The sequence below is a fragment of the Apostichopus japonicus genome, chromosome 7 (genome assembly GCF_037975245.1).
Source record: "Apostichopus japonicus isolate 1M-3 chromosome 7, ASM3797524v1, whole genome shotgun sequence".
NCBI classification, from domain to species: Eukaryota; Metazoa; Echinodermata; class Holothuroidea; order Aspidochirotida; family Stichopodidae; genus Apostichopus; species Apostichopus japonicus.
Window position 1 is genome coordinate 2,288,202 of NC_092567.1, and position 13,882 is coordinate 2,302,083.

The 13,882-nt window shown below is 37.6% G+C and overlaps 3 protein-coding genes across 6 annotated transcripts in view; 2 read left to right on the top strand and 1 right to left on the bottom strand.

The window, feature by feature from the left end:
* LOC139969993 (uncharacterized) overlaps nt 1–13,882 on the top strand; it is a 345,154-nt gene that overhangs the window by 330,304 nt on the left and 968 nt on the right. For 2 of the 4 annotated variants that reach the window (XR_011793864.1, XR_011793865.1), the window contains exon 9: nt 13,162–13,272. The gene's annotated coding sequence lies outside the window, so the exon portion shown is untranslated. Of the gene's footprint in view, nt 1–13,161; nt 13,317–13,882 lie in introns of all 4 variants that reach the window. The other 2 variants (XR_011793862.1, XR_011793866.1) reach the window with 2 other exon arrangements.
* Nucleotides 1–13,882, bottom strand: part of LOC139969982 (uncharacterized) — a 314,878-nt gene that overhangs the window by 227,935 nt on the left and 73,061 nt on the right. The gene's annotated exons all lie outside the window — the stretch shown is intronic.
* LOC139969995 (uncharacterized) overlaps nt 5,099–13,882 on the top strand; it is a 958,452-nt gene continuing 949,668 nt past the window's right edge. The window contains exons 1-3 of the mRNA XM_071975515.1: nt 5,099–5,251; nt 6,537–6,712; nt 8,315–8,462. Of these exons, the coding sequence (XP_071831616.1) occupies nt 8,445–8,462 (18 nt within the window). The 5' untranslated portion in view covers nt 5,099–5,251; nt 6,537–6,712; nt 8,315–8,444. The remainder of the gene's footprint in view (nt 5,252–6,536; nt 6,713–8,314; nt 8,463–13,882) is intronic.

Genomic DNA, 13,882 nt, shown 5'->3' on the forward strand with positions numbered 1-13,882 from the left:
TGCGTCATGTTCCCCGACGACACGGTCGAGTTCGAGACCAGCCACAGTTGGTTTCATAGCACAATTCTACACACGCGTTATGATAGACCATATATAGTATATATATAGATCATTAGTGAGAGAGGAAAATGGAAACGTCAAAAAATGGAGTTGTCGGTGTGAGGGTAGGGTGAGTCACACTTTTACGAAATCATTGATCCGTCACTGGCTACCCTTCAGCGCTGTAATGATGTCACTGTTCTTCTTTCTCTTCCCGGTGTCTTCGCGTTTTGCTTTTACTCCCTCTTTTTCTCCTTTTTCTCTCTTTCTTCTTTTTCTTTTCCCTTCCTTCCTCTCCTCCTCCTCTTTTTTTCCCTCTTTTTTCCTTTTTTCTTCTCTTTTTTTCTCTTCTCTTTTTCTTACCCGGGGGGCGCGCGCCCCAAACGCCCCCCCCTGGATACGCACCTGTAACTACACGACTTTTTTCATCCCTCCCCACTCAACCACCTTTGTAATTAATTCCATTCCATGTCAATGCTGGATTATTTAGCTAAATCTTTGCACCAGCAAAGAGAGTTTAAGGCAATCAAACGATGTTTTGTCTTTCACGTACCTTGTAATTGCTCAAATCAAAATACTATGTCGACATTTAACCAATAATTGTAATAGTTAATTCATGTAGCCCCCCCCCCCTTTTTCTCCCGTTTTACTTATTACCATCCTCATCAAGAAAAGTTTATTTTTTGAGAAAAAATAGTTGAAATTTGCATAAGAAAGAAATCTTGATTTCGAGAAATGCAATGGCAAATTTCGAGAGAAACGTACAAGTTTGAGATAAAACGCTAATATTTTTAGTTGAGAAGTCAACATTTCAATAGTTTAAATTTAAAACAAAAAGAAATCGACATTTTACACGAAGGGAATTAAAGAGGTCGAAATCAATCGAAGAGGTTCTAAATTTTAGAAAAAGTAGTTTAATGTTGAGAATTTCGGTTATATTACAGATTGCAATTTTAAGACAAATTTGATTTTCAAGAAAAGGGTTTCAATTTTGAAAAAGGGTTGAAATTCCCAGAAATATTCAAAACTTTCGGGATAAAATAATTAAAATTTTGATATGGAAATTTTGAAATTTTTCAGTGTTCCATGTGGGTCACAATAATGACAAAATGTGTATTGTTTACTTAATTGGGATGCCCCCGACCCCCTCCCCAACCAATTCATTTTTTGCTCCCTTCCTACGCCAATCAAGTGATTTGTCACATGTCTACATAGATATGGGGAAGGGTGTAGAACATAAAGGAGGAGGTACATCTTGTGGCTAATTTGTGTATATTTCTGATTAAGTGCATGAGCGGTAAGTTTGCCTCTCCAATCCTGAAAACGGATCGACTCTCCTGTATGGTTTAGAACCCAGTAACGTGGGTTCACATTCCAAAATTCTCCCGATCAATTTAGGAAGGGGAACGAACATTTATGGTCAGACTATATGTGGATCCGAAAGTTTTGATGTTGTTGCTGTGGAGTAGTCGTTGAATGCAATTCCATGTACGGGGTTGTGGGAGTCCTCCGACTGAAACAATTCTGGGGCATAATTAGACTATAATTTTTGTCTAAACTTAAATTAAGGTTGTGCTAAAAAATACTAGTGTGAAGTTTAAGAACTGAACTGACCGATGTTAAAATCACTATTGTATAATTGCATAAAAAAAAATCAGAAAATGCAGTCTTGCTCGCATCCAGCTATTCTGTAAATAGCCGTTGGGTGGACATGTTGCCAAACCAGTATATTATTCCTATATACAATAATGCCTGACAAAGAGGTACACATTATTGCATGTTACCTTCATGTAGCCATGTAACTGATTTTAATGGCAGATGCATTGGTTATCTACTACTTGAAATCGGTTTGCAGGACTAGGAGAATGGGACCCCTTCTCAACCCCCATTTTAATATAGGATTTCAAGGGGGGGGGGGGAGCAAATCTCAACTGACTTAGGTAGGTCCTACACTATTATGGAAAGGCTAGAGAATTTAAAAATGGCGGAGGTGTGGTCGTTGGCTTGTTGAAGGCAAATCTCAGTAGCCCCGTCTCCTGAATTCTTTTTGAAAATTGATGTTAACTGGTGCACCCCGAGGCATAATTAGACCACCAATTAGGTCTTAAATTGGCTCCATACACCATGCACTTTTAACTATGAACAATGTTTTTGTAAAGTCGTAAGGGGAGGGGGAGGGGTGTACACTCGTAGCAGTGGCCTTCTTCTCAGCTGAATGTAACATTGCCCCCCTCCCACCCCTCCCCGACTTCTATCCAAGTGTATAATTTAGAAATTTTCTGATTAATGTTGAAATACCAAAATACTTTCATCTCGTCATTTCAAAAGTCTTTAGAAATGATAAAATATTGACTTCTTTGTGAGCTCGTAGTAAACAATATCCTGAAAAGTGCCAAACATGTCTAATTTTCATGCTGTCTTGGTGACACTTGTAGTGACGAAATACTATCACGATAGATTTCGCTAGGCGGTAGTACGCGTTTTTCTTTGGAACTTACACTAGCCCCTTATCTTTGCTTTACTGGAATGGTCAAGACCATCAAAATATTTTCATTATTTGCATATTGCGTTTTTATTATATATTTAGTGCCGGACCCCTTTTATATTTGGACTTCGGAAGATCTGTTGTGAATAGTCAAGATGCCGTCCAAATTGTAATTTGGTGAGTTGCAGTGTAATAACTAAGTATTGTTTTGTCTTTTCCATAAGACTTTTACGCTACGACCCATAACACGTATACACTTCAAGCGGCTATAGAAGATTCTATGAACGCAAAATTACCAGAAAATTATCGAGGTGCAAAATGATGAATTGACATTTCGCAGCATAATGTTGAAGACCTCACTCCTAGATACAAGGAATTTGCCATTTTGTTGTAAATTGCTATCAGTGGCGTAGCCAGGATTTTTTCAGTGGGGGGGGGGGGCGCTGGGGGGCTTGAACATTTTCTGGGGGGCTTGACCATTTTTTTGTTACTATCTAAGCGGAGCGCCACTATGAGTTGGCGCGCAGCGTACCGTAAATTTTTAGCTAAAAGGGCCTCCCAGATCGTTGGAAATGACACTTCCCAGGCCTTCTTAGGTGCTCTAAAGTTTTCTCAACATCCTTTATTTTGAGATCCCATGTTATGATATGGTCATCAAAGAGTTTAGTGAAATAGAAAAAAAAACAATCTGGTAAGTTACTTTGAAATATCATGACAAATCTTTTGTGAGTTTGACACCGGCATTGACAGTTTTCGACAAATCTGAAAATTGCGTGTGGAAAATAAAGAAAGATTGACTGGGCTTTCAGCCAAGTAACATACTGAAATGACCGAACTAGATTGCGTCTAAAATATTATTTGGGTGATAGACTGATTGGCCGGCAGTGGCGGAGCTAGGGGTATTGGTCGGGGGGGGGGGGCGAGAATGGCCTATAGGGGGGCTTTCGACACTATCTAAGCGGAGCGCCACCACAGGTTGGCGCGGAGCGTACAGATTTTTTTTGAGTAAAGATTTTCCCTAGATTGCCGGAAATGACTCTTTCCGGGCCTTGCTAATTGGAGGTAAACGAAGAATAAATATGTGTCATCGACATTTGTGACAAGTGGAAGTTTATATGGGTGTTGAAAGTACATGCGCTTCATCACAATCCCCGTGGTATCTTTGTGAGTGCTCATGTTTTCGAAAAAAATAGATCGAAAACCCCGTACAGTTCTTGGAAAGAGTTTCGTACAACAGAATTAAGTGCCGATAAATTAAATACCGCCGTACGTTAGAGCATTTTGTCAGTAAACTACACCAACAAAATGTGACAAATGTCAATAGGTAGATGAGAGTGAAATAAAAAAGTCAATAATCGCGAAGTAAAACATGTTTAAAAAGCTGAAAAGGGCGCCAGCAGTCCATTCGAGTCCGTCGGGGGGGGGGGGGGGGTAGTTCTCAATGATAGTGTTGCCTCCTTTCTTGAAAATTTGGTTGTTAGTGGTTTTAAGAGCATCAGGGTACGTCCCAGAAGTGAAAACCAGATTGAAAATGTAACAGGGTATTGAGGCAATGACGCGAGCAATGATGTGAGAAACATGTGTATGATGTCAGCATTTTTTACCTATTAACATCTTCTTTGGCATTCAAGTACCTGGAGACTACCTTTCTATAAGGGTATAGTATTGCTCACTAGCTTGTTTGATCAGTTAATGCGCACTGGTTACAAGATAATGATAGGCTGTTTGTATTAGTATTTATTTGCATGTTAGGGATTATGGATATTTAAAAAAAAGAGTGACAAAGGCAAAGTTTGCCCGAACAGTCGAACACACAGATTCAGTAGTAAACATTATGTGTTCTGTAGTCTTGTAGAGCAAGAATTATATTATTCGACGGTCGTTAACATGCGTTTTCAGTACAGTGCGACTACTGTAGACTTCTCGGCCTATGAGCTATGTCACGTCAGGTTTTCAGCAACTATAGCCTACTGCCGGTCCGTGGTCGAAGGGTCGTTCATGAGTGGTCATCATGGAGATTCGAGACCATTCAGACCAATGATATATTTTTTTTCGCACATGTAATTTTTTTTCGACACCCAAAATCCCAGTGGGGGGGGGGCGACTGGGGGGCGACGAGCTTTCATGGGGGGCTGTCGCCCTCACGCCCCCCGTAGCTACGCCACTGATTGCTATTATTTGAATTGGAAGATTGGAAGATTGGAAGATGTGGAGTGTTAGCTCAGTGGTTAACACCGGTGCCTTTCAATCATAAGGTCCCCGGTTCGAGTCACTCCCAGATTAATGTATGTCGTCCAGTTACAGGGTTGTTGACAATTAACAATTCATAATCATGGACGTTAAATATGAATGTGAGAGACTGACTTCGGTCAGCTTGCGGCTTTGATAAGCCAATTAGGCTTCTTCGCGAGTTCCTGCTTGCAGGAGGATCTAATATACATACATACATACATACAAGATTGATCATTTATCTGAAAAAGAGGGGTATTTCCCTCGTGGCCAATGAAACGACTTGAACAAGTCTCATCTTCAAAATCTAAACAAACCAACGACACAGTGTAAAGCAGCGTTTGAAGAACGGTTGTACAACTTGTACTTCTCTGTTTGTTTAACGTGATTCCCTGAAGCTGCAGTACTGGCTTACTAATATGAAGATATTGCAATATATTCCAGATGGTGATACTGAAAGAAACAGACTAAGTATATTGCAATTGCCAAAGAAGAAATGTATGTCGTGTTTTCCTTTCATATTGTTAGGCTATGTACCTACAAGGACAGGGACATCATAACGTTGAAGTTATGGCTTAGGCCTAGGTCTTCTTTAGTCATATAAGAAAAGTGCAGCCTAACGATGGCCTAGTCCAATGGTTTTAATGACAACATTCAAAAGTTCGCAATGCCAGCATAAAGCGTGTCCTAGGATCAGCACAATGTAGGACTAGCTGAAATATGGTGATGCTAGCCTGTTAGTTGGTTACAAGTTGAAGGAGAGGGTTTCCTCCCTCAGAATACTGATCACATTAGTTTATTGAGGAAGTGTTCTACATTTGCGAGATCATCCAACTACTGTATCTGAAAGGTTTTATTCAACAAAGTGGCTAAATATTCTTACGACTAGTTGTAACAATAATACCCTTTTGCGCATGCACAGTTGCTATTTTTACGACTAGGAGTACTTTTTTTACGACCAGGAGAAACAATAATTTCCGGTTAGGGTTAGGTTTAGGGTAAGGGTTGGATTGAGTGTTAGAGTTAGGGTTAGGGTTACCCCTACTACATGCGCAGTTGCTTTATTTACTTTTAATTCGCATGCATTCGCCGATGTTGTAAGAATAGTTTATAAATAATTGTTACGACTAGTCGTAAGAATAGCCACGGCCTTTATTCAAACTATGTAGTCATAAAAACCTACTCTTAAAGTACTCTGGAGTTGTTTCCTCTCCTGGTATATTGTAGATTTAAGTACTAACCTGCCAGTGAGTAAAGGTCAAATGAAGTGCAAGGTTTTCCAGAGATTGAGATTCAATATCCCATATCATATACAAACATTTTTGTAGTTTGTCACCCATAATACTGCAGTGCTTTAGACTTCCCTTGCTGGTCAAAGACAACCCATTATTGGAACATATCCAGAATTTCCAGGGTTTGTGCTGGTAATGCTCAGTTCCTATTGACGTATCTTTAGCTTCAATATCACAAATCAATTATATGCACCTTTACATAATTTACTTACTAAAGGTGTAGGGGTCTTTTACAACTAACATGTAAAGTTGATTGCTCACAAAGACTGCTGTAGTGTCACGTTGCTATCTGAATGCAAAAGTTCCTAAGAACTTTCAAAAAGCTTCAGAAACCAAACACTAATCACTAACATAAAATGATCAATGATTGGATCAAAGTGGAACTGCTACCATGGGTTTTCTTTGTAAGTGAGTATACTTTTGTTTCTGAAGTCTGAAAATATCTGAATAACTAATTTGATTTCATGTTTAGTGTTTCACTTTTGATTTAGAAATCACTGAGGCTCAGTCTGACGGCTCCATGATGTAATAATTCAACGGTAGGAAGAAACCCTCTAGTAATTATGAAGACAGAGACTGTACTTGATAGAGGAGATCGTGACCTATGAACCTATCAAGCTTCTTCCAGTATCCTACACTTCTTGATGCACAGAGTTCCATAGGAATGGTAAGAATGAAGTAAATCTGGTTGTTGTGACTTGATTCACCAAACTGATGGCTAGCAAGCATGGTTAAGGAATTTAAATTTCCCTGCCACTCTTTATCAGTATCATGTCATGATAACATGTCTTCCTTGCATATTTGAGAGCTAACTACCATTTAACATAAACATATTCAAACATATACAGGCACTGGCATTAGGGTGGTGAGCACTTGGCCCCCCCCCCTCCCCCATAGGCTCCACTTGGTCTGCAAAATCACTATCAGAGAACATTAAATATCTGAAAAGTGAAAATGCCTCAGCTAAAGTCCCCAGGGACTCCCACCAGGGCTTAGATTTATACTTCATAGAAATTACATTTTTCTCTCTAACATGTATTTACATGCTTTATACTTAGTACAAGAGGACATGAAGTAGAAGAGATGTTACAGAGCTCTTCTGAAGCCCCCAGCACCCGGCCAGGGCTCAGCTATATATTCCACAGAGTAAAATCAGATTAAGTATTTCTATTACTGACATGTCCTCATGTGCTCAAAATGCAGATTCCAGAAACTATGTGAAAATACTGTACTGAAGATTTGGAGAGCTTTGCATTACCCTTGTAAGTCCAGCCACTATAAACACTATAAACACAATTGGAAATACTTCCTACTAATCTGAGAATGTACAGCTGTGAATAAAGAATTGTCACTTATGCTTGTTTAATTTTTAAACATTGCTGAGCCAGTCACTGCAGTTGGATTTAAGAAATCTAATTGGTCTCAAGACTGATCTTACTTCGGCGACTAAGTACGGTAGCTTAAGAAAATATATAAGTGTCCCCAAATTTCAAAATTTGGAATTTGCTTTCTCAATATTTGGAATTTTGATCTCAAGATTTTCACCTCAAAAGTCAAAATTTTGACTTTTTCATCTCTCAAAACTTTTAACTCAAAATTTTGAGGTTACAAGTGTCTTCATCTGCCAAATTTGTAGAAAGAACTAACCATATTGTATGGCTATTGACCAGCTGAACAGGGTACTTTATAAACCTTTGGTGATCTAAAATCTAGAAAGAAACCCCCCTTCCCCCCGAGAATGGTGTAACTAGGTCAATGTAGCCAATGCAGTCTCGAGGGCCTGGTACCATTAAATAAAGAAAAATAATATGAAAACACATCCACCAAAGCTGACACACTAAATTAGATACAATTACAGTATCTCCTAATGAGTGGAAATTCAAAAGACATTCTGTCCTCAATACGAAAGAGAGGTGCAAAATCTCACAAATTTCTCAGTCAAGCCCAAACCATGCATGGTTGGGTTCGTGTGAGGTTGGACTCTCCTTTGGGAGCTCATTTATATCACTGCACCACACCTTTATGTGCCACTTCCACTAAACAACGGACAACCCGGTTCAAGTTTGATGCTTAACTGGCTAATTGTTTTTACACTTAATACCTGGTTATTGGAAACTGAACTGTACTTTCCTTCCTCTGTATTTTTTTCTCTGTGATTGTTCATGTATACATGGTAGTTAGCCAGAGACTATTTCTGACTGACATTCTCAATGTCTCCTATAATTAGGACTTAAATCTCATTCACATCACTTTCTTTTCTCTTCATTAGGTTAATTATGAAGCGAGCTGTTAGGGGATCACCTATTCCACCTGTAGTTACCAGTTTTTGATGGAAGTCACGTTCATACTGTGTTGACAAGGACAATGAATGGTTCATCATCTGATATTTCCTCCATGTGATGGTAATCACATTAATGGTAAGTGTTGAACAGTATTGATAACGTTTCAAAGATGTGTGGTAGATTTTATGGATAGCTGCGCAGATCGAGGAATACTCTTTTATCTCCATTCACTCTCACTAAAATAATGTATATAAAGTTTTAACTCATCTTCTCAAAATACAACTGACAGGATTACGCCATAGTAAGGACATTAAAACGATCGGGTTCTTGCTGGATTAATCCAGTACTTGGTATGTTTGTAATGACCTTGCTACAGTATGACACAATAGCTACCTCAACACCCTCTGGTACATTTTACCATTTGCCAAACTGAAATAAAAATTGCCTTCTAGACTCATATGAATAAAGTCTTCTAGAACTCCTGACACTCCCAGAATTGTAAAACTGGAAGACAACTTGTTGGTTTATATGAAAGTAGCTTGGGTTACCTACAAATATGTCTTCTGTGTAGGTATTTATTTTCTTCAGATTAAAATAAAAAAAACTTGAAATACCATTTTAGATATTCCATAATGCTGTAGAAACATTAAAGAAGTCAACTAAGTCTGTATTGCTGAGCTTTGTGTTAGAAGTATTTGTAATGAACACTCCATCAAACAAGAACACCTTGATTAATTTAGGTAGGTCACACATATGTCACACAACTATGGATATAATCTTGAAATTTAATGTGTTATGTTTGTTATGATATTTATTGACTGTAGTACAGTAGAGATTACTGTTTTTAGCATTTGCTTAAATATTGGAAATAGGATTTGAAATATAAAATTGGACAGTAGAATGCAAATCAACTGCACCTTTATTATTCATCTCAAAGATGTCTATCATATCAGCTGAAGATTATGGTTGGGTTTGTATCTCCTTTCCTACTTCTTTGTTTATTTTAGCCAAACTCCTGATAAACTGTCGCACACCAGTTCTAAGATTCACAATCACATCTTGTGAGGCTAAAGAAGCATCATTCAAATAAGGTGTACACAAAATCAGTAACATAGAGAGCCAGACACAGTTCCATGCACAGTTGTGTCACCAGATCCACTTTTTTTAAGTCTTTGTTTATCCAAAGTTAAAAGTATATCATTCTTTATCACATATTTCACTGGGCACTTAGCTGACGTACAACTGTAGCCTCCACCCAACCCTCACCCTCTCACAACAGGACTGCACCGAACAACATGTTATGAAATAACAACTATATGTCAAAGTCTGCAGATAGAAAAATATGTACTTTAACTCAATCAATTATAGTACAATGTCATCATTTCCGAAATCCTACAAATTCATCAACCTCTAGACAGTACAGTGAACCAATGGTTCCTAAACTATGTGACCGAAACAGTCATCATGTTTTCTTCAGGCTCCATCTGTTTTCTGGGTTACATTGTTATTACTTGTGTTTCTCAATTGAATATAAACCAGACTGGATTGCTAGAGGTATTGCTTAAAGTTTGTATTGAAGATTCAATGCTTGTCTCAATTTCAAATTAATGTTTCTTTATATTTCAATTAGTTTGGTATTAAGTGAGCTGTATATACACTGTGGGAAGCATTATGAGACCTTGAACTCATCTTGTACAGTCTATAGATTTGTATTCTAGTTGCTTTAGTTTCTTTACATTGTTATGATAATTATAACTGAGTAATTTATTTTGAAACTACAGTAGCATACCATACTGTATGTTTATAGTAGCTGTGTTCTGTGTTTGACAATGTTACATGGTAGAATGAAGCTACTTGCAGACCGGGTGATGTCAATTTACATAAATAATAACATTATAACTGATGACCAAATGTATTTTGTTTTTTTCTCATCATCAGGTAAACTGGAATTATTCAGTCCTGAGATCAGCCTGTTTAGGGATTTACCAGTTTCATATCCGGATTACAGCTCTTTGAAGACATGCGTACAGTTTACATTATCAGGGTAATGATTGTATGGTCCACCACCTGATTCTTACCCCTCCCACCCATCCCCCTCCTCCATGAGAATGCAAGTTTTTAATTGGATATATTTACTCCATGACATATCAGATGATCCCTCAAGGGAAATTTCCTCACCGAAAAGTCTATCATCCATGACCCCCCAACCCCCAATCACTGCAAAACAAGACCTAAAATATGAACAATCTAGTTAGAACACTGCTAAAAGTTGTGTCTTAGGGATTCTGTGAGACCTCTTTTGTTCAGTGCTTCCCTAATTGTAGCATCATCTCTACAAATTGTACCATAATTGTAGTTTTCAAGAGGATGAAATTCTGATGCCAAGGACATCTCTAATCTTTCAAATCTGACCAATTTTAATGGTCATTAGACATCCATTGTTTCATAATGTAACAGTTTCATTCCTGTGTGAGCATATAATGCTAATGAAGGCTTTCTATTGTCACATCTCCAGGTTGAGTGGATATTATGTAATTTATGGCAAGGTCCACCTATCCCATCATATTATATAGTTGTCAAGGATGATGATAGGTATTGTCTAGCAACAGTTTACGATTCTATCACAGAAGATCATACAACACAATATGACAAGTTCTTTTAGGATTCAGCATGTTATGTCATCTGAAATCTTTAATGCATTTGTATTATTTTTCTGTTCATAAAGTTATTGTGTAATTCAGTTTTTCTGTTATAAGAGTGTGTTTGGGTGGGGGGGGGGGTGCATCATGTTGCTGCATATTGGCAAAGTTAGAAATTAAGTTACTGGGAAAGTTGTGAAAGCAAAAACACTAACATTTATGTAATAGAGCAGCCTTTGCTTCACACTGGTATACAGATAGTTTGAAAAAAAAAGCAATCTAGACCAGTAATATTGCCTAACTTTGCTTGACTTCAAAGTAATAGAGTTAGAAATTTGGGAACAACTTTATTGGCCTGCTGCACCAAACAACGTTAAAAGTACCAATTAGAAAGTGTGCTGACCAAATTAGTCTAAACCATAGGATTGCAAACATGTTACCAAGTTTTGCCTTTTGTTTTCTTTATAGATAAATTTCCAAACATTATTAAACTTTAAAATAAGAGCTCCTTGCAATAAAATGAATGAACTTGCAATTATTGAGTCATTTTAGCATAAGCTTGTGTATCTGTGAGCAATGGAATAACTGTTGAGTTAATATTAAAAAAGGCAAACTCAAAAACAAGGGACTTTATCGTTTGCATTAAAACATCTAGTTCAGATATGATTCTTATTGTCTTTGTCTTTATCTCCTCATTAGGTAAATGTGGATTAATCTTTCTTGAGACGATCTTTGGGGTCACATGATGTGTATCTTGCACAGAATGGTTTACAATATGCTGATGGTAATGATTAGTGTATAATTAGTGTATAGCAGGACTGGTAAGCTGGGTTGTAGTTATAATTAGATTTGATTCTGGGTAGAAAGTGATTTTGTTACTGCCTAAATCCTGGAGGAACAGCAATTGTTTTGAATCTTGCTTGACCAGCAAATTCCCTAAGGGCCAAAGGGGAAGATAAAGGCCTCAACATACAGTACATACACCATATGTTAGACACTGCATGCCATACATTGTATTGTATACCAATGTGTAAAACTACACAAAGAGGTGTATGTGTTTAATATCCAGGTCCATTTCTTTGTTTTGTGTATTCATCATAAATGAAGGAACAAAATATTCAGATGACTTGATCCCTTCTAATTTATCAGTTTGTCATACTGTAGTGCTGGGTGGCAGGTAAGCGTAGTACTCGGTCTTAATAGTGCAGCCAGACTCCTCTGTATTGTCAGCCTAATTAGGCAGTAAAATGTATGGCAGGCTCATAAACAATAAATTTAATTCATAAGTGCATGTGCCCTAACAATTAAATAGAGTCACTGCACACAAAATGAGACCCATACACACACTAAGTTAGAACCATACCCACACTAAGTTAGACCCATGTAGAATGACTAACAGGAACCATAAAAATCTCTGTTTCCATCCTAACCTTTCCAACCCTTCCCCTCTCAGTACATATAATACCTAGGAAAATTGATGTCAAATTTAAATCAGAAGATAATTTAGGTTTTATGTCATTTGTCAATGAGCTATATACTAAGGGATTACAAATGGAAGTCTTTAGTGGGTTTACTGTAATGTGTGGATATGTTGTTGTCAGTCAGTAATACAAAACATGCATGAACCTTCTGGACCCTATGCATGTCCTCAGAGTAAAAACCAAAGTAATTCAGAATTCCATTCTTAGCCATTGGTCAACAGTGTTGAAGGATTCTCTTAATGTGTTCTGTTTAAGATGTACATTATTTGCACTTCAGTTATAATACTGGCCATTTAAGAGATAATTCCAGGAAACTCCAGCACATGTGCTTTCTACATTTATTTTCTGTTGCAATATTATGGAAGATAGCTCACAAATCTGGTAGAAAATTTCCAGCAATTGTCAAAAGATGTCTTTTATCGGGGGGAGGGGGGGTGGGGGGCTACACAATTCTTGGGAGGTAACATGGAGTTGATCAGTTACTACTACAAGTGTTGTAATTGCTTACATCAGATGCAAAACATATTCCTAAAAACAATATATTTGCTGCCCTGAGATTACAGCTCTATACTATTCATATATACTTATTAATAAGACACAAGGGAAGACGTTGATGTATGTTACAAAAATGATCACAGACCTGATGAATTTTCACCTTGATAAATCTAGTGAATGGAAAGTTGAGTTATTGTGTATTTTCTCTTTAACCTCCAGGTGATACGGTTTTCAACATTTCTTCTGTGCATTTCCTCCAAGAAAGTGAAAGAAAAAGTCAAGTAGGAACACATCACTGCTGACATAACTTCCTTTGTGGATGTGAGTCTGGTGAGACTTTACATACTACTTCTCAACAGTCAGTTTGTGAAATGGTAATGGGCTGTGTTGGGTTCCTTTGATGAAATCTACAGGCTATATGTAGGTGAAGACAGCTTGCCTAATTAGCACTATAAATAACATCAAATGACATTTCTAAGATTCCACTTGTTTAATTGTGTAGAGCTAACAAACTTGACTAAACATAACTACTATATTGTAGTATGCAGTGGTGGATTGAAGATTTCTCTAAAGTGGGGACAGCTACTAATAGATACCTAAATTAACAGTTCATAAGAAAACTACTTCTGTAGAAAATAAAGGTTGCCGACATGCCAGGCAAGCTAAGTTTTTGTAGTATGTACCTTGGTCTGATCAGGGATGTGTTTGAAATAGAGAAACTATGAAGTATCAAGTCTTTGAAGTTATATGTGCATTGCCACCTGTGGGTTACTCCTAAGATTTTCTGGCATGCTGTAACATATCAACCCCAACTTATTATCAGCATATTGAGTTACCATGCAGGTACATAGAAAGTCACAGTTTGTTGGGTACCCAGGACTAAATTGTTGAATGCTGAATTCCAAATTTCAAAAATGAAATACTCTTGTTAAGATCAATC